Raw genomic sequence first — 22,385 nt, forward strand, 5'->3', positions numbered from 1 at the left:
TCACTCATAGCATCCCCCTGTCCCCACCTCACTGGAATACATGCACACAGGGGCCCACCACTGCCCTGCCAGAGCACTTTTGCCAGAAGCTCCAGTCAAGTGTTGTTGCCAACAGACTGGAAACACCTCAAATGCTCCAGCACAGCCTGTGCTTTAATCTCAAGGGGCCCCAGAACAAAGCTGTGGGCCTGCTCCCAGCCCTCCTGGGTTAGAACACCCAGTCCAGGAGTGATGAGCTGAGCCTTGGGCCTCTGAAAACATCCAGATATGAAGCCAGTCAACTAAATCCAACTTATACCACAGCCAAATCCTCAAGGGCATTGTATTAGTCCATTCTCACATTGATATAAAGAAATACCTGAGACTGTAATTTATGAAGAAAAAAGGTTTAATTGGCTCATGGTTCAGCTGGCTGTTCAGGAAACATAGTGGCTTCTGATTCTGATGGGGTGGATATGGCCGAACTTCAGGAAGCTTCCAATCATGATGGAAGGCAAAGGGGGGCAAGCTTCTTACGTGGCAGGAACAGGAGCAAGAAAGAGATGGGGGATGTGCTACACACTTTTAAACAACCAGATCTCACAACAACTCAGTCAGTATTATGAGGACAGAGCCAAGAGGGATGGTACTAAATCATTCGTGGAAAACATCTCCATTATCCAATCACCTCCCACCAGGACCTGCCTCCAAAACGAAGGATTCCAATTCAATATGAGATTTGGGTGGGGATGTAGATCCAAACCATATCAGGTATCAAAGAATATAAGAAGCAAAAAGTCCCATCCAAAAGATTAAAAGAACATCAGCTCACACAGATGAGAAGGAACCAGTGCAAGAATTCTGGCAACTCTGAAAGCCAGAGCATTTTTTAACCTCCAAACTACCACATTAGCTCCCCAGCTATAGTTCTCAACCAGCCTGAAATATCTGAAATGACAGATATAGAATTCAGAATCTGGATGGCAAGGAAGCTCATCAAGATATAGGAGAAGGTTGAAACCCAATCCAAGGAAAACAGTGAAATGGTCCAAGAGTTGAAAGATGTGATAGCCATTTTAACAAAGAACCAAACTGAATTTCTGGAAATGAGAAATTCGCCACAGGAATTTCAGAATGCAACTGGAAGCACTGATAACAGAGTAAACCAAGTTGAGGAAAGAATCTCAGGGCTTGAAGACAGCTCCTTCAAATCAATGCAGGCAGACAACAATAAAGAAAAAATAATTTATAAAAATGAACAAAGTCTTTTAGAAATATGGGATTATGTTAAGAAACCAAACCTACAACTTATTGGCATTCCTGAAAAAGATGGAGAGAGAACAAGCAACTTGGAAAACATATTTCAGGATATTGTCCACAAAAATTTCCTCAACTTCACTAGAGAGGTTGACATGCTCATAAGATTCTCCAAAGTCAATGCAAAAGAAAAAATCTTAGAGCCAGCAATGGAGAAGGGGCAGATCATGTATAAAGGAATTGCCATCAGGCTAACAATGAAACTTTCAGCAGAAACCTTACATGCCATGAGAGATTGGGGGTGTATATTTAGCATCCTTAAAGCAGAGAAATTCTAACCAAGGACTTCATAGCCAACAAAACTAAGATTCATAAGCAAAGGAGAAATAAAATCCTTTTCAGACAAGAAAATGTGAACAGAATTCATTATCACTAGACCTGCCTTACAAGAGGTCCTTAAGGGACTACCAAACAGAAATCAAAGATCGTTATCTGCCGCCACAAAAACACACTTAAGTACATAGCCCACTGACACTATAAAGCAACTACACAATCAAGTCTACTTAAGAACCAGTGAACAACACGGTGACAAGATCAAATCTTCACATACTGATATTAACCTTGAATATAAACAGGCTAAGAACCTCATTTAAAAGGCACAGAGTGGCAAGCTGGATAAAGAAACAAGACCCAACTGTATTCTGTCTTCAAGAGGCCCATTTCACGTGCAATGACACCCAAAGACTCAAGGTAAGGGGATAGAGAAAGATCTATCAAGCAAACAGAAAATAAAAAAAGAGTAGGGGTTGTTATTCTTACTTCAAACAGAAGAGACTTTAAACCAACAATGCTCAAAAAGGACAAAGAAGGGTGTTACATAATGATAAAGGGTTAAATTCAACAAGAAGACTTAACTTTCCTAAATATGCATGAATCTAATGCTGAAGCACCCAGATTCATAAAAAAAATTCTTAGAGGCTTATATTGATACTTACATACCACACAATAATAGTGGGAGACTTTAACAACACACTGACAGTGTCAGACAAGTCATCAAAGCAGAAAATCTAACAAATATATTCAGAACCTAAATTCAACACTTGACCAATGGACCAAACAGACATCTACAGAATACTCTACCCAACAACAGAATATACATTATCCTCATATGCACATGGCACATACTCTAAGATTGACCACATGCTGGGTCATAAAAGCAATACTCAACAAATTCAAAAAACCAAAACCATACCAACCACACTCTCAGACCACAGTGCAATAAAAATAGAAATTAATACCAAGAACATCTCTCAAAACCATAAAATTAGATAGAAATTAAATGCTCTGCTCCTGAATGACTTTAAAGAATGAAATTAAGGCAGAAATAAAAACAAATACTTGGAAATGAATGAAAACAAAGATACAATATACCAGAATCTCTGAGACACAGCTAAATCAGTGGTAAGAGGAAAGTTTACAGCGCCAAATGCCTACAACAAGAAGTTAGAAAGATCTCAAATTAACAATCTAATATCACCTATGGGAACTAGAAAACCAAGCACAAACCAACCCCAAAGCTAACAGAAGAAAATAAATGACCAAAACTGGAGTTGAACCAAAACTGAGATGCAAAAATCGAGATGCAAAAATCCATACAAAAGATTAAGAAAACCAAAACTTTGTTTTTTGAGAGAATAACCAAGATTCATAGACCACCAGCTAGATAGATTAATAAAGAAAAAAAAAGAGAAAAGATCCAAATAAACACAATCAGAAATGACAAAGGGGATATTACAACCAATCCCACAGAAATAATTTAAAAAACCCTCAGAGAGTATTATGAACACATGTATGCACACAAACTTGGAAACCTAGAATAAATGAATAAGTTCCTGGAAACATGCAGCTTTCGAAGATTTTACCAGGAAGAAACTGAAATCCTGAACAGACCAATAATGAGTTCTGAAATGGAATCAAAACTCGTTATTATATTATAATCTAACAACCAAAAAAGCCCTGGAATAGAAGGATGCACAGTTGAATTCTACCAGATACATAAAGACGAGCTGGTACCAATCTTGAAATTATTGGTACTGAAATTATTCAAAAAAGTCAAGGAGGAAGGACTCCTCCCTAACTCATTCTATGAGGACAGCATCACTCTGATACCAAAATCTGGCAGAGACAATGAAAAAAGAAAACTTCAAGCCAATATTGCTGAATAACATACATGCAACAATTCTCAACAAAATACTAGCAAATTGATTTCAGCCATATACCAAAAAGCTAATCCACCATACTTTCTATCCCAGGAATAAAGTCTACTTTAGAGTAAATAAAACTTACTTTGTTTACTTTATTTACCTTGGATACAAGATTGGTTCAATATAAACAAATCAATCAATGTGATTCATCTCATAAACTAAACTAAAAACAAAAAATACATGATCATCTCAATAGATGCAGAAAAGGCCTTCGATAAAATTCCACATTCCTTCATGTTAAAAACCCTCAACAAACTAGGCATAGGAGGAACATACCTCAAAATAATGAGAGCCATCTACAATAAACTCATAACTGACATCATGCTGAATGGGCAAAAATCGGAACCCTTCCCCTTGAAAACCAAAAGAAGACAAGAATGCCCAACTCTCATACTCCAATTCAACCTAGTACTAGAAGTCCAAGCCAGAATAATCAGGCAAGAGAAAGAAATAAAAGGCATCCAAATAGGAAGAGAATAAATCAAACTACCTCTCTTCACAAACGATATGATTCTATACCAAGAAAACCCTACTGTCTGTCCCAAATCTCCTAAAACTGATAAATAACTTCAGTAAAGTTTCAGAATACAAAATCACTGTGTAAAAATCAGTGGTATTTCTATACACCAACAACACCCAAGCTGAGAGCCAAATCAAGAATGCACTCCCATTCACAACAGCCACACACATAAAATACCTAGGAACACAGCTAACCAGGGAGGTAAAATATATTTAAAATAAGAATTACAAAACACCAAGGAAAGAAATCAGATATGACACAAACAAATGGAGAAAGTGTTCCATGCTCATAGATAGGAAGAATCAATATTGTTAAAACGGTCATATTGCACAAGGAATTTAAATATTCAATGCTATTCCTATCAAACTACCAAAGTCATTTTCCACAGAATTGGAAAAAACTATTCTAAAATCCATATGGAACCAAAAAAGAGCCCAAATTACCAAAGTAAACCTAAGCAAAAGGACAAAGCTAGACACATCACATTACCTGACTTCAAACTATACTACAAGGCCACAGTAACCCAAACAGCATGATACTGGTACAAAAACAGACATATGGACCAATGGAACAAATTAAAGAATCCAGGAATAAAGCTGCACACTTAAAAACATCAGATCGGATAAGTAAGCAATAAAAACAAGCAATGGGGAAAAGATACCCTGTTCAATAAATGGTGCTGGGATAAACTAGCTAGCCATATGCAGAAGATTGAGACTGGACCCCTTCCTTTCACCGTATACAAAAATCAACTCAAGATGAATTGAAGACTTAAATGTAAGACCTAAAACTTTAATGGCTGTAAAAGAAAATCAAGGAACTACCATTCTGGACATAGGCCTTGCCAAGGATTTCATGATAAAGTCTCCAAAAGCCATTGCAACAACAACAAAAAAATAGACAGGTGGGACCTAATTAAACTGAAAAGCTTCTGCACAGTAAGAGAAACTGTCAACGGAGTAAACAGACAATCTACAGAATGGGAGAAAATATTTGGCGTATGCATCTCACAAAGGTCTAATATCCAGAATCTATAAGGAACTTAAATCAGCAAGCAAAACACAACTCCATTTTTAAAAAAATGGGCAAATAATATGAACAGACATTTCTCAAAAAAAGAAATACACATGGGAAACAAGTATATAAAAAACTGTTCAACATTACCAATCGTTAGAGAAATGCAAATGAAAACCACAATGAGATAACGTCTCACATCATTCAGAACGGTTATCATTAAAAAGTCAAAAAATAACAGACGTTGGTGAGGTTGAGGAGAAAAGGGAATGCTTATACATTGCTGATGAGAATGTAAAATAGTTCAGTCACTATAAAAAGCAGTTTGAAGATTTCTCAAAGAACTTAGAACTACCATTCAACCCAGCAATCCCATTATACCCAAAGGAATATAAATGATTATACCAAAAATACACATTCATTCATACGTTCATTGCAACACTATTCACAATAGCAAAGACATGAAATCAACCTAGATGCCCATTAACAGTGGACTGGATTTAAAATAATGTGGGGCCAGGTGCAGTGGCTCATGCCTGTAATCTCAGCACTTTAGGAGGCCAAGGTGGGAGAATCGCTTGAGCTCAGGAGTTCAAGACTAGCCTATGAAACATAGTGAGACCTTGTCTCTACTAAAATTTTTTTTTAAATTAGCTGGGCACTATGGCATGTGCCTGTAGGCCCAGTGACTCAGGAGGCTGAGGCAGGAGGATGCTTGAGCACAGGAGGTTGAAGCTACAGTGAGCTATGATCACGCCAGTGCACTTTAGCCTGGGCAACAGGGCCTGTCTCAGAAAAAAAAAAAAAAAAAAGAGAGAGACAGAGAAAAGAAAAAGAAAGTATGGTACATAGTAACACCATGAAATCCTGTGCAGCTATAAAAAGAATGAAATCCTGTCCTTTGCAGCAACATGGATGCAGCTGAAGATCATTATCCTAAATGAATTAATACAGGAACAGAAAACCAAATACAGCATGTTCTCACTTACAAGTGGGAGCTAAACATTAAATACACATGGACACAAAGAGGGAATTGTTGTGGGTGGAGCATGGAAGGGGGGTGAGGTTCAAAAAACTACGTATCGGGCACTGTGCTTACTACCTGGTTGATAAATCATTTGTATATCAAACTCCTGAGACACTCAATCTACCCATGCAACAAACTTGCACGTGTACCCCCCTTGAACCCAAAATAAAAGTTGAAAAAGAAAAAAAGATCACTCTTGAATTGCTGCTTCTGTTCTTCTGTTCTTGACATACTTATGTCTTAGCTTCATAATGAAGTATCAAAATGAAATGGCCAGGAAAATAATGACTGCAATTTTGCCAATGGTTTCTATGCTCCTTTGAGTGACTCATTGCTCCTTTGCAAAGCAGTGAGAAGAGAGAAGCATGGCTAAAAATCAATAAGGATTCTGATAACCTGGCTCAGAGTCTCAGAATTAGCCACATTCACCTTTCCCACCCTCATTCCTAATCCTCTTTTATATACTCTCCAGGATATGTGCACACTCTTGTGAAAATGTTAGGAAACAATTATACAAGTAAATACAATTCCTTTAATTATATTTAACAACTAGAGCTGAGGGGATGCATTTGTTTATGGAACAAATTCCTCAGAATAAATTGGATTTTTAACTTGTCATTAAATCTATGGGGATTTAAATTTGCTCATTCCTTAAAAGCAATCAGCTATTTCTAAGTATAAAAGGGAGAACGCTACTAATAACACTTCTCAAATACAAGAGTGTGCAGATACTTTACTATATAAGGCACAGCTTTTAAAATGGCATTATCTTTAACATAAATATATAGAAAAAGATGTGCTCAGAGCATCATAAGTCCCAAATATATCATCGCCTTGCTATCACTAACATATAGGTATATTATATTCCTATAAGCACTTAATTTTTTCTTCCCTTGAAGTTTGATACTGCTGCATCTTAGAAAGCTGACCTTTCTTTTATGTTGTTTACTGATTATTCTAATCTAGTCCAAAAGCCTTTTCTAATCCCCCTTCCTCCAAATTCTTATGGCAGTTGTTACATATCTGAGTCTTCTGGCATTTGTCATGTGCCATCTTAAGCTGTTAAGTAGGGCTTTTTTTTTTTCATATGGCTATGTCTCATTTCCCCAACCACATTATAACCAATTCAGAAATGTTATGAGTCTTTGACTCTTCCCAGTTTTTAACAAGGTGACTTGGGTGGGAATATAACATCCTAAAGGAAAGGGGCTTCATCTGATTTGTTTTCCATGATAACTCCCAGAACCCTAACCTGACACATAGCACACACTCAGTAAATAGTTATCAAATAAAAGAATAATTGTATTAATACTAGATGCTCAAGAGATGTTTGGTTAAAAACAGTACTACTAAATTACTATTAGATGGACCTCTGATTTTAATTAATTTTCCAATAGATGTGAGATTTTCATTAGGAATTCAAGACAAGCCCATGACTTTGTGGCCTAGGACTCCCTAGAATACATGAAAGACCCAAACATACACAAAAAGTAAAAATCACACTTTCTATTCCTGAGGAATCCATGCTTCATTTTAACTTCTCAAGTATTGCAGCCTTCCTCTTATTACACTCTCTTCTTATCCAAGCATGCCTTTATAAGCAGATTAATCTTGCCAAAGATCAGGGCTGTTGTTTTACACTGGAGTTTAAGCCATATCAATTTGCACAATGACACAGCAAATCAGGCATCCTCTTGCAGGAATTAGAACCAAGGAAAATCAAGCTTGTTGGTTTTGGTGTGTGTTCCAGGGGACAGGTATAGCAAGCACATCCCTGAGATCATCAACTCTCAGAGGTGCTCACTCAAAGAAGTTTTCCCCCACACTGAAAACCCTCCGTCTTATTTCTCCATTTAAATCGTATAGTTTAATGTGAGACTGTCTGCTATAATGAGACTCTTCACTTTGCAAGCTACAATTTCTGAAGAAGTCTGGTGGTTCATGCTGCTCTTTCCTGTTTTGTTTTTCTGAAACAAAACAAAACAAAAATAAATCACCAGACTTCTCCAGTAGTAGAATTACTAGAAAGATTTTCTTCCATGTGCTACAAGGAAGTGCCTCGCAGTGGGATCCTGCTCCAAACCTACTTTCAGAACCCCCACGAATACGAAGAGGAACCACAGTTCTTCCATTCTGATTTTTGGTTGTTATCCCATGGCAGCACCGAGTACATACTGACTTAAATCAGCAGAACCTTCTGTGTTTGCTTGTGAGAGGGGTTCTCATACCACCTCAGTGGCTTGAACTCCAAGAAGTGACAGCTGCAAGGCCGTAAGAGTGTGTGTTCATGATGAACTTTGATCATCAGCCATATTACAGGCAACTTTCTCTGACTCACTGAGTATTTGGTGCATGAGAAAATAAATTGGCGCCTGGAACACAAATCAAGAACGAGTGCAATTTTCTGGGGATTACAACTAAGGATTTGTGGGATTAAATTTCTAGTGCAAAAAAAATCTACCTTGGTATACATTGTCCAAATGAAGTCATTTGCTTTCCTGAACAATTTGCTATTTTATTTCTCTTTAGAAACAAAACATTTCATGCATTGGCTGTTTAAAATAAGTAATAAGTAATAAGACAAAATTAAGGACATTTTAAAACAGAAACAGTAGAAAACTAAACTTGATGAGGTTTCTTAAATAGGTCACATGTATTCAACATTTATATTTAACTGGTAGATTTTGGTTAAGTGATATATATATTTTGACACACTCTACTTTCAAAGGAAAACTTCAGATCTTGCTCCCAGACTCTCTCTCATTCCTGATTTCTGTATTTCCACCACCTCTACCAGACACCTGAATTTAAAGCCACAGTCCACCTCAAAGCCTTCCTCTCACCTGACCCCCGCTTCTAATCATCTTCCAAATCTGGTAGATTCTACCACTCCATGCCTCACACATAGAATATTAGCATAACCATATAACCTAAGTCATGCTTCACATGAATCCACTCTGCCCAAAACCTTTTAGTTCTTTATTAGTGCCATGTGAGATGCATACAAACTTATACATCAGGTATTAAGGGGCCTTTTCAATTGGGCCAGTGTACATTTTCAGCCTTACTTCTCACCATTGTAATCTGGTCCCAGTAACAGTAAAACCATAAGGCCTTAAGCCACATGCCTCTGTGCTTAGTAATCCTTTGCTCATTCTGTTGTCTCAAGCTAAAAGGTCTCCCGCCACTTTCCCCAGGAAATCTTCTGAGAGCATCTTGACCAGACATATCCTTTCTCTTGAAGCTCAGTGTGACACTTTGGCATCTCCCGACCAGAAATCCTTGCAGTTATTTATTAATTGAATGTCCACTTTGCCCCTACTAAGTTGTTTCTCATGTGGGTTGAAACATGTCTTACTCATGCCCAAAGCCCCTATGGTAGCCAGAGCACTGCCTTGCACAGAGTAAGAGCTCAGCGTGCTCTAAAAATACGTAGTTTCTGTCTAAAGAAGATACTATTGATTGAGTTACAGCATCATGGTTCCCTTTATTATACCAATTACTTTCAAACTCAAAAAAATGTCTGTTAGCCTCAAATGTCATCATGGAAGGTAGTAATAGCGCCTCTTGGAAACAATAGTCAACAGGTAATCCTTGACCATTGGCCCATACTACACACTTCATTGCAAGACATTTCAGTCATTGGTTTAAAATACTGCTAGCTCCAGGTCAAGGATGATTATAATAAATTATTTAGTTGCTATTGGTATAGATAGATAGATAGATAGATAGACAGACAGATAGATAGATATAGTGATATAAAGAAACCTGAAAAAAGTAGCATCTATTGTTTTTAGAAGAGCTATTCTTAGGACATTGACATTTGGTATGTGACAAAAACAAAAAATTTGTTATTGGCTTAACAACTGCTTCTGTAAAGTGAAATTAATATGAGAGGCAGGATGAGCATGATGGGTTTTTGTTGCTAATGTTGTTGTGTGTTATATGATGTCCCTAAAGTAACTGATACTCAATTATAATGTTCAGCTTTGGAGTTTTATGGTGGGTATGTCAGTATATGATGGGTATTCAGCTCCAAACAATGGAAACATCAACTAAAAGTGACTTAAAAAGTAAGGACACTTATTATCTAACATAACAGGAAGTAGACAAGCTCCTCAAAACTGATGAATTCAGTGACAAAATAATATTACCGAGATTCCAGGGATTCAGGCTCCTACTATATTTCTGCTCTGCCATCTACAGACTGCACCATCATACAGCTTATTCCTCTTGAACTTGCTGCTAGTAACATCTGAGGCTGCATGCTTCCTTGTTCATATCCAGTGGGACAGGATGAACGGGGCCTCATCCTGAAGAAGTCTCTCCTTTCACTCTGTTTGGCCAGTTTAGCTCAACTTCCTACCTCAGGACAAGCAGCTCATCAAAACACCAGGCACCCATTTGCTTAGGCTTAGATTTCTAGAATAATGTCTAAAATGAGGATAGAATTTCCATGATTGGCTATGACTGATTAATACTATTTTAGGGGAAGCGTAAATTACCAAAATCATACCAATACTCTAAACACATGAAGAATGGAAGGATGGAATGGATACTGCAGAGCAATTAATAACTGCAAATATGGACTGGCATTATTGTTCAAATAATGAAGAGGACTGACTTCAAGAAACTACAATTTTTTAAATATAAAAATTTAATGGATTTCTACATTCATTGAGTGAGATTTTGTCATAAACAGGTACTGACGTTTCCCCTACAGAATCATCCCCAATGAAGAAATGTGACATATTTAATGTAGATTGTAAATTCTATGAAGTCAGGGACCATGTTGGTCTTCCTCAGTGCTCTCTGAAGCTTAGAAGAGGGCCTGGCACAGATGAGATGTTCAAAAACCTTTTCTGCTTGAACAAATAAAGATAACAATAACTTTCATTAAACAATGGACACTTGCATTAGAACAGGGTATCACACTGAGGAGGAGGGCTGGGTGCCAGATTAATTTAACTATAAAAGGTATCAAAAGAAAGTTTTCACAAACCAAACTAACACCATAGACAAAAACCACCTAGTAAGTGCCTGCTATGCTCCAAGCCAAAGATTTTCTAGAACCCTAGCAAATATCCATGACAATGTCATAGTAAAAGAAATATAATTCTATCTTTGTTTTTAAAGAAGGTAGCACTCAAACCACTTCCAATTATGTTTGTGTGAAAGCTGACAATTTGAACCATAAATGCTGCTTTGATGTGGCATCTGGCAAGTGTAATGTTCTCTTCTCATAAGGTCCTCTATAAGAAGCCACTTTAGATATTCCCAGAGAGACACTGCACAGGACCACAGATAAACCAGACAAAATGTGTTCTTCTGGATTTCCCTATAGTTTAAATATATATATAAAGAGATTAAGCCAAAGTTGTTCCCCTCTGAGCCATCATCTTTCTGCAGACTTTCTGGATAAATGTGGCCCAGCTGTCTCACTGACCTTGCAGGACACTGGAACTTCCCGCTTCCAAATGCCATGAAGCAGTCCAAGAAAGAGTGCTTCTCTAAATTTGCCTTTTTCCAACGTTCCTGTGGGAAGAAAACATTTTTTTTCCCAAATCAGCCTTATATAAATAAGCTTAACTTTATTTCTCTAGGCTAAAAATGACCTTGTACAGCTAATCCTTGCATATAAAGTTGCAGGGTTGTTGGTAATTTTTTCCACCCTGTTATTAATATTAGACACAATTGTGTTTCTGGAACATGAACTTATAAATAAAAAGGTTTTTAAAAAATTCTGTTAAGTGGTAAATGTAAATGATAAGGTAAATCAACCACAGAATTGACCTAAGAAGAGGAAGAATATTTATAATAAGGTCTCAGGCTCCGTCATAAAATTGCTCTTGGTAATAAATTCAGTAGTAAGACACTGACATCCCTGCCTGTTGGAAAAAGCTTGGGATGCAGAATGAATGCATCTGGATGCCATTTTTGACAGTTTTACCTAAAGGCAGAGAACAGACTAAATGACCTCTTAACATTCTGTTCGGCCCTGTAACTTTCCAGTTCTAAGAAACAGCAGATCACGGTTTTAATTTGCTTTATTTGTATTTTTTTGTACTCCTTGGAAACCAATGACAGAAGCAATTGCCTGAAGAACATGAAATAAGTCTTCTATCAAAAACAGGCTTATTTACTTGAACATGCCCTTCTGGTTTCATGTAAAATGTATTTTAAAGTTAGAGAAGTTTACTACAAAAAGTTTTCTAACTGATTTGTAAATGTTGCAGTATCTATATTGCAAATCTGTTCTGTACTTTGTAGTCAACTTTGTTCTTAGTTACGAGAGAAATATGGCTGCTTAATTATATAGTCCTAATTAATTTCTGAATTTACCCTTCTGAAATAAAAAGAAATTAAAATGAAAGAATAATATATACTGAAAGAGATAACTTACAGGTTTGAACAATTCAGGCTCAGGAAAATACTTTGGATTTCTATGCAGCCAAAATGGAGACAACATCAACAAGTCACCAGAAGGAATGATGTAATTCTATAACAGAAAAATCAGCTGCAAATCAATTTTTTGAAATATACTTTAAAGAGAATTTGGGCCACTAAAAATAATGCTACAATTATATTGTGATGAAGATATACCTTTTATAATTGAATGTGAGAAAATCTAATTTTTAATATCTATATAATTATATAATATCTAATTATAAATAATATAAAATCTAATAATATAGTATCTATATAATTCTGATTTCCATATACATATATTTGGTTACATAGAGGAAATTATATAATTCTGATTCACATGTACATATATTCAGTTACATGGAAGGAAATATTAGCTAAATGTCAAAATTTTAGAAACTAGTATAAGTCCATTCTAATGTAGCTTTTGATGTTTGATATTAGGGTTTGTGGCCAGAGTTCTTGAAGGCAGAAACTACGGTGGAGGCTCAGGTTATGAAACAGAAAAATTGGACTCTGAGACAGGGACAATGGCCATGGTAGCACTGAGAAGAGGGGCAGAGGATGTCCTGTTCTTGTGGATACTAATGACAGTGTTAGAGCAGGGGCAGTGGACTTTTCTTTCCTCAGTCCAGCACCAGTTATTAGGAAAGAAACAAATGAAAAATGACTGGTTAGGAAGACACAGGAAAAGGCAAGTGTTGTGTATTCGTTTGGTTGGGTTTGTGTTTGGGGTCACAGTGCTTGTGGAAATGAGGATAAACAATGTGTTTCCTCAGGTAGTCTACATTATCCTTCCTGATTCATATGACAACAGATTTTCATGATCTATAAACTATACAAAGAACTAAAACCCATTTCACAAAATCTCCCTATCATCACCATGTTCAGGAATCACAGGACAAAGAGATCTCCCAAGTTTTATAATTGCTAGATAGCTACCAACTTTACTAAGGTAAAGATATTTTATTAGGTAATTCCCACTGCCCATCATCATAAGCCACATCTATTTAACCCTGTATAATTCTGAAATGTCCTCAAGATATTTGAAAAACTTTTACTTTAGGTTTACTTATCCAAAGGATAAACACCTTACAATTAAAAATATGTCTTCTGCTGGGTGTGGTGGCTCATGCCTGTAATCCTAACACTTTGGGAGGCCTTGGTGGGAGGATCCTTTGAGCTCAGGAGTTTGAGACCAGCCTAGGCAACATAGGAAGACCTTGTCTCTACAAAAAAATGAAAAATATTAGCTGGGGATGATGATGCACCTGTAGTCTCAGCTACTTGGGTGGTTGAGACAGGAGGATTGCTTGAGCCCAGGAGGTTGAGGGTACAGTGAGCTATGATTGTGCCACTGTACTCTAGCCTGGGAGACAGAGTGACATTCTGTCTCGAAGAAAAATAAAAATATGTCTTTTACTGGTAGCTATGAGTGGAGTATGGGTAGGGATGTCATCATTTTTTTAACCCAGGAGAACCCCTGTTTGCTCTAGTGGCAGCTGAGTATTGCTTGAGATTTGGCAATTTCAGAACCAGGAGAGCTGGAGAGACTCAAATCCAAGACTGGGAAGACAGTGAAGCTTTTGTAGGTACCCTCTATCATTTTAAAATAGAGAGACCTGTGAGATCCCAATCCTGTCAGTTTTACTTCCATTGGAACTGAGGCTAGAGAGGTCATTACTGACTCTGGAATCAGCCACAGAGGGCCGTGATGTGTATTTGAGAGCAGGGTTGGGGGCAGCACAGGGATGGGCCTTCAGTCAGGACAACCACAGCCCTTCCCCTTCCCACCGCAAAGTCCTCTTAAGTTGCTGTTGACCTGTGATCATGACTTGGAGGCTGCTGACTGTTGTAGCCTACAAAGCAGGTTAGCAAAGGGAGGAGAACTTCATACAGGTCCTCAGTAACAGAATTACCACTAGCAACAGGGAGGAGACAAGAAAGAGGTACCTGTTGCAGCAGCAGCAACTGCCAGACTGATAAATAGCATGAAGGAATGAATGCTGGAGCTGGTCCTGTCAAGAAACCCTCTGAGCAAGCAGACATCATCACGCCCAGCCTAAACAGTCCCTATCTTTACTTACAAGACAGATGAAGTGAAAGATCAAGAGGGAGGCAAAACAGTTGCAGAATGAGAACACAGATCACTAGCAAAGGGAAGCTACAACTTCTGTGTGTTGCAAGAACTGCATCTCTCAGGTAGACAGAATTGAGCCTGGCCAGCCCACCTCACCTGGATGGTGTGAAGCCAAAACAAGCTTCATCTGATAATCTAGAAGGGGGGCTTTCTTTAAAAAAGGAAGAGAAGGCAGGATTCTGTGTTGTAATTCAAGAAAGGTGCTCAGAGCTAAGTGGGTGCCAGGAATACATAATCTTAAAGAGAAAGGAGGAGTCCAGAGGCAACACATCTATAGCAGGAGGTCTGAAGCACACAGCCTTTTCTCCTAGCTTTCAACCAGAGGCTTGGTTGGTGTTTGTGCTGAAAAAAAATAAAAATAAAATAAGTATTTTTTAAATTAAAGAGTATATTCTTTTGTATGATAAAAACTTATCTCTACAAAAAGTTTGGAAAATTCTGAAAAGTAGAAAAACTAGAAAAGAAAATCCAGAGTTCTGACACCCAAAGACAGTCATTAACTAGCTAGATTTCTTTCCAGTATGTTTACTTAGTATTAATAGGAGATATTTTGTTGTTGTTAAACTTTAAACATAGTTTTGATCCTCCTGAATGACCAATTTAATCTTTCTTAGTTCTCTTAACTTCATAACCTGTTTTCCCTTTTTATTGTATATTCATGGTGAATATTTCTTCCTCCAATGACTGTTTAATCTTCCACTGGGTAGATTAAACAATAATTAATGTAATCATTCCCTACTTTTTTTCCTATGGTAAATAGTGCCACCATGAGCACTTTCTTCCACACAGCATTTTCCCACATAGATTCTGTTAACACAGATGTTCAGATGACACAGGACATGCATATTTTAAGGCTATAAATGCATGTTATTCAACTGTTTCCTCAAATTTTGTAGCAAAATATATTTCTAACTATAATTTATGAGAATGTAAGTTTCATTACCCTTTTATCTGTAATCTGACATTTCTAATGGTTGTTTTAGGTTTACATTTTTATGTTTTTACATTTACATTTTTACGTTTGAGAGTTTTTCCATTTATTTTATCCTATAAACTTTTATGTTCTGTCCTGATTAACCTATGTGACACTCATTCTTATTGATTTGTGTCAGTTCTTTAAATATTAAAATTATTTATAGTTGTGTTGTATATTGATGTTTACATTATATTCACATTTGAGTTACACTTTTAAAAAATGAGACATTAAATTTTGCTATGGTACATTCAAATCTGTTTATCCTTTTTGTGGTTTCATTGATTAATCTTAAAATCAGGCAGTCCTCTTCTTTTTATAAAATAAATATAGTTAATGTTTTAGAAAACTATGTATCATGTTAGCATGTAAGAGGTTTTCGTTATTTTAAATGAATCACCAAATTAATATTTTAACAATTTCTCAGTTTAAATTTAAAATATAGCTAATATTGATAGATTTAAAATAGACATAGACAAAAACTCTTTGGGATCTTCAATAATTCTGAAGAGTGTGATGGGATCATGAAACCAAAAAGTTTGAGAACTTCTACTTAAGAAGTTTAAAAAAAACCCACTTTTAGTCAGTCATCCCAAGCCACATATTAATTTCTTCCCTTTACATTGATTTATTAAAAGAGTCACTTATCCTACATTAAATTATTATGTATAAGGAAGCTAATTCTTTGTTATCTTTCCAGTTATTTCTATTGATCTGAACATCTGGTCTGACACCGGGATCATAACATTTTAATTCTTTTGGCTTTATAACAGGTTTTAAAGGATAATTAATATTTCTCAATTACTCATCTTTTCCAATACTCTTTTTTGTTACTCTTTTCTGGATATTCTTGAAGATAAACTTTTCTACTAAACATATAAAACCTTGAAAAGAGAACACAGGTAGAAGTTTCAGAGTTTTAGAAAGGTAGCATAATAAAGAGAAAGAAAGAATGCAGTAAATCCAAGAAAGTAGAGAGTGTTCGTCCATTTCAATTCATTCCATTTCCAGGAAAGGGCACAGAGGCAAAAATAAACAAAGAGAGCCTGTTCGAACTACCTTAGGGAAGGGTGGTGGGAGAATACTTCTAGTATGCATAAAAAGGAACATTGACCAGTTGCCCAACAGAGGAGAAAATATGAGCCTCTGTCATTACTCAACATAGATAAGCCCATGTGAAATGTGTTTTAAAATACAAATTTCTGGGAACATATTGTTAAACTTCAGTTCAGCAAAAACATTCCACCTGTTTTTGAAAACATATGAATCTTGAAAGAACCAAATTGTATGAATTTATACTAAGGAAATAATTAGTAATGTATACAAGGATTTAGCTAAAAGGATGTTCATCTTCACACTGTTTATAGAAGTGAAAAATTGGAAGCCACATACATATGCAAGAACAGGGACTAGTTTAAAAATGTATACTATATCCATATATTAGATGACTTTGCTACCAATTCAAAATTGTGTAGATGTGTTTTATTAAAACAGAAAACTTTTCAGCTGGGTGTGGTCGTTTATGCCTGTAATCCCAGCACTTTGGGAGGCCAAGGCGGGCAGATCACCTGAGGTCAGGAGTTCCAGACCAGTCTGGCCAACATGGTGAAATCCTGGCTTTACTAAAAATACAAAAATCAACTGGGCATGATGGCACACTCCGGTAATCTCAGCTACTTGGGAGGCTGAGGCAGGAGAACTGCTTGAACCTGGGAGGTGGTGGTTGCAGTGAGCCAAGATCATGTCACTGCACTCCAGCATGGGCAACAGAGATGCAAATAATTACCACATTAACATAACCACAAAGTAAAACAATCTAAATTCTGAAGAGTCAAAAACCACTAAATATTTATGCTTTCAAGAAAATGGACTATTATGTGACCACTGAAATAAATGTGAAAACTCTCTAGATGCATAAAAAGTGAAGAATTAGTGTTAAAAAAATTTTAATGACAGATTTACACTATGCTGAAACTTTGGTTTCTATATTAATGTCATACAAAGAGAATATTAGATAGTTGCGGTAGTACATTTAAGAGGTTGTGCAGATGGGGTATTGTGCACGCAAGAGTATACATCTGTGTGCGTGTGTTTGAGCATGGGTATCTCTTCTGGCAAAGTTGTCAAAATAAGTAAAATTACTTTTGAAAGAATATGGGAGGTTAATAGCCCCAACAAAAGTTACAACTCCCTTTATAACATAATCCTGACTAATATATGAGGTTAAAAGACCGTGGAAGAGCTACTTGTAGGTTGTAGTGAGCTGAGATTGTGTCACTGTACTCCAGCCTTGGTGACAGAGACCCTGTCTCAAAAAAATTACAATAAAATAAAAATAAATAAAAGTATGAACTGGTGAAATCCCACAAAAACTAAATACTCTAATATACATAAGATCAGTTAAATAAATCATGCCTCCTTTGGAAGCAAAAGTTTCAACTTTTACAAAATTTGGATTTTTATCTGTGTTCTATTACAAAATTTCCTTGGTTTGAATCCAAGCACTCTCAAGCTGCATATAAAAAAGCAAACAATAGTAGAGGACTGATTAAATGTGATCCATTTGGATAATGCAGGCCCTAAGTCAAATCATTTCAAAAAAAATAATTTGTTATGCCATATTGATTCACAAATATTTAACTAATAAGTCTGCCATGTGCACATACCCTTTCATGGTGCACTTGAGAATTTCTTCCTACTTTGTCCGTAGAAAAATCCTCTCACCTTCACTTAGCTGCTGCCTCCTAATATAAATTGAGATTATCCAATATATTCCTGTTATCTGTTCCCATATCTGTAATCTGTGGCCTAAAATTGTCTTCCAGCTATGCAAAATAACTTTCTTCACATCCTGAATTCCTTAGCTCATTGGTGCTAAGAAATTCATGTTGGTTGAATCAGTAGAGAAGAGACCATTCAATTCACCTGCCTGATTTAAATAGGATTATATTGATTCTGATTCAGAATCAGATGGCCAGAATGATTATTAAAGGATTATTATGTTTTACTTAAAGTACTTGCCATAAGATAAATATCTATATTAATGAAACATTGCTGCACAACTCTTATTAATAACCTGTTCTAGGGTCATTTTGTGCTCAATGGAATTCAAGAAATTACATAATATATGCTATCAAAATTCTAATGACATTTTTACAGAAATAGAAAAAACATATGAAACTACAAAAGACCCTTGAACAAAGAAAAAACCTGAATCATCACACTATTTGACTTCAAAATATATTATAAAGCTACAGTAATCAAAACAGCATGGTACTGGCATAAAACCAGGCACATAGATCAATAGAACAGAATAGACAGCCCCAGAATAAATACACACATTTACAGTCAATTGAATGTCAACAAAGGTTCCAAGAACATACAATAGAAAATCGACAGTTTCTTCAATAAATGATGTTGGGAAAACTGGACATCCACATTTATAAGAATGAAATTAGACCTGTATTTCACTCCATATACAAAAATCAACTGTAATAGATTAAAGACTTGAAAGTAAGACCTGAAACTGTAAACTACCAGAAGAAAACATATGGGAAAAGACCCCATGACAGTGATCTGGGCAACAATTTTTTGAGAATATGAATCCAAAAGCACAGGTAACCAAAGCAAAAATAGAAAAATGGGATTACATTAAACTAAAACGCTTATGTATAGCCAAAGAAACAGTCAACAGAATGAAGAGACAACCTAATGGGGGAAAATTTTTGCAGGCCATACATCTGACAAGAGGTTAATATCCAAAATATACAAGAAACTTAAACAACTCACTAGTAAAAAACAAAAACAAAAAAAATGATTTTAAAAAATTGGCAAGGAATCTGAATAGACATTTCTCAAAAGAAGGCATACAAAAGGCCAACAGGTATAAAAAAATGCTCAACATTACTAATCATCAAGAAAATATAAATTAAAAACACAAGGATCTATCACCTTGCTCCTGTAGAATGGCTATATCATAAAGATGAAAGATAATTGTGGAAGAGGATGTAGAGAAAAGGGAACACTTGCACACTATCGGTGGGAATGTAAATTAGTATAGCCATATGGTAAACAGTATGAAGGTTCCTCAAAAAATTAAAAATAGAACTACTATATGATCTAGCAATCCCACTACTGGGTACATATCTAAAGGAAATGAAATCAGTATGTTGAAGATGTATCTGCACTCCCATGTTTATAAAATGTATATATACATAATGGAATACTATTTAACCTTTAAAAAGAAGGAAATGCTCTCATTTGTGACAACATGAATGAAACTGGAAAACATTTTGTTAAGTGAAACAAGCCAGGAAGAATGACAAACCACATATACGTGTATTTTCACTTATATGTTGAATCTAAAAAAAGTGAGCTCAGAAATAGAGTAGGATGGTAGTTACCGGGGATTGAAGGGTAAAGAAGGGGTGGAGGAGGACCTGGAGAGATATTAGTCAAAGGATACAAAACTTCAGTTAGACAGGAGGAGTAAGTTCAAGAGGTCTATTGTATAACATGGTGACTATTCCTAGTAACGACATATTGTTTTCCTGAAAATTACCAAGAGAATAGATTTTTAGTCTTCTTACACAGAAAACTGATAAGCAAGTGAAGTGATGCATATTTTAATTAGTTTGATTTAGCCATTCCATAATATATACATATTTCAAAACCACATGTTGTACAAGACAAATATATAAAATATTTATTTGTCAAGTAAAAATAAATCAAGATATGTCAACCTGAAAAATATATGTGGGCAAAATGTGTACTTTTTTTGTAGAAGGTTGATTCATTTAAAACCAAACCAAAGCTTACCAAAATTTCCACAGGCTTCACCACTTTTCTAGTAATGACACCAGGAGCTTTTAAACGAATGGTTTCCAAAACACACCATTTAATTAGAAGGAGTTTCTCCAGGTCATCCTCAGACACTTTAATCTTATCTTTGCCTGTAAAAAAATTTTTAATGAGAAATAAATAGACTACAGAGGTCAGAAAGTGATTTCACGTAAGCTCATCAGCAGAGGTTAGATGTTGCCTCTGACAGCAAGTAAAGTGTTCCTATTACTATTACCTATTACAGGTTTAGTCATTAATTGCCTCTTTTTCTTTATCACTTTCCTCTTGACAAGGTAAAATGTATGATATAAAAAACTAAGCCAATGTTGATTACTGTAATGTGATGGATTGGTATCCAACTTAGGTTCCCACAGTCTTATAGCTATCAAATAGCTAAGACAGTCCTTGTCAGAAAGGTTTTACTCATCTTTTTCTTGTCTAAATTCTCATTCCACTTATGTAAAAAGCAATAAAAGACTGACATCAAAAGCACAAAGAAAAAGATACGAGAAGCCATCCAGCCTTTTTCTTCTGCCTTTACCCTTTTGAATTGCTTTTTTTTTTCCCCCTAAATCATTCATTTCAAAAAAACAACTGGAAAAGGGGCAATGGGGCACAAGTATCTGAGCTGGAAGAATGAAGACGCCCTCTAAACACAGGTGCATCAAACTTTCTTAACGTGATGTGCATACTTTATTTGATCTTTAGACTGAAAGCACCTGAAAAAGGAGGGGGCGGCGTGGACGAAGGGCATCAACCATCAACCTTTGTACCATCTAAAGTAATGGCAGGAACTTTCAGTCAAATTAGACAGTTTAGTTAACAATATTTCAAGTAAAATGTTTGCATTTTGAAAATTACTTGAAACAACTGCACTTTCAATTTGTTTTTGACAGTATTTGCTTAAGAAAAGTCAACAACAATATTGTCAGTTTAATTAAGTCAACGCATTTCTCTTTTTCACATTTGCTTTCAGACCATCTTGAGAATGAGTGGGTAAGAGTAGAACTAGGGTCTCCAGCCATGTCTCTCTTTGACTCTGGATGAGGCGTGTTCAAAAGCAAACCCATTTTGCAGGAAAAGGTTTATTGGGTGCTGCCTGGGAAACCTTTTCTGTCAGTATAGATAGAATTCCTAAGGAGTCAGAAGCAAACACCTTTGGTTAGTGGAGTCTAGGAACCTATGAACTCCATTCAATCTGACAGATTCTTAAGTACCACGTAGGGACCAGGAGCTGAGACAGGCTGTACCAGTATTACAATAATTAAGGCGCAGCTCTTGCTTGCAATACACTTAGTCTACTAGGAGGTAAGAGACAAGCACACAGTTGACTGGTACATCATGCAGGCAAAGAAACTATTTTCTAAGATGTAAAATATTCTAAGGTAGTTAAAAGCAGATAGGGTTCACATCTAAGGTAGTTTAAAGCAAATAGGGTTCACATCCAACTAGATGAAAAAGAAAATATTTTATGAATATCTTTCTCTAAAACTACAAATATGATTAGTTTCTTGCATAGAGTCAACCCCAGTAAATATACATTAAATTAGCAAATGGTCCAACTTCAACATAGGGAGGTGAATGGGTGGATATTTTAGGCAAAGAGGAAGAACAAAAGTAAGACTGCAGACAACATGAGTACATTTAGAAAATGGCAACGGGTCCAGTTTGCCCAGAAGGTGAGACATACGTGATGGAACAGTGAGAGATCCACTAAGGCCATACTACAGACGATCCTAAATGCCATTCTGGAAAATCCGGAGGCTAGAGAAATTGGAAACTTCCTGTCTTAGGCTGAGGGAGGGTTAACACCTCAACAATGAAACAGTGATATACAGCACTATTCTGTATTAAATTAAGACCTTCGGCTTATTTGCTCAGATCTGAGCAATCTAATATTAAAAGGAGATAAGCACCTTTATGGGATTTTTGTTGTAATCTCT

At 36.2% G+C, this 22,385-nt stretch overlaps 1 protein-coding gene across 3 annotated transcripts in view; it reads right to left on the reverse strand.

Annotated features, from left to right (window-relative positions):
• CYP39A1 (cytochrome P450 family 39 subfamily A member 1) overlaps positions 1-22,385 on the reverse strand; it is a 102,797-nt gene that overhangs the window by 25,675 nt on the left and 54,737 nt on the right. For 2 of the 3 annotated variants that reach the window (XM_008958685.4, XM_003833200.5), the window contains 3 exons: positions 20,419-20,552; positions 12,465-12,560; positions 11,508-11,596 (listed from right to left, as the gene is read on the reverse strand). In XM_008958685.4, coding sequence (XP_008956933.3) covers positions 11,508-11,596; positions 12,465-12,560; positions 20,419-20,552 — 319 coding nt within the window. Of the gene's footprint in view, positions 1-6,929; positions 8,029-11,507; positions 11,597-12,464; positions 12,561-20,418; positions 20,553-22,385 lie in introns of those variants that run through there. The other variant, XM_063605302.1, reaches the window with a different exon arrangement.

The sequence above is a fragment of the Pan paniscus genome, chromosome 5 (genome assembly GCF_029289425.2).
Source record: "Pan paniscus chromosome 5, NHGRI_mPanPan1-v2.0_pri, whole genome shotgun sequence".
Lineage (NCBI taxonomy): Eukaryota > Metazoa > Chordata > Mammalia > Primates > Hominidae > Pan > Pan paniscus.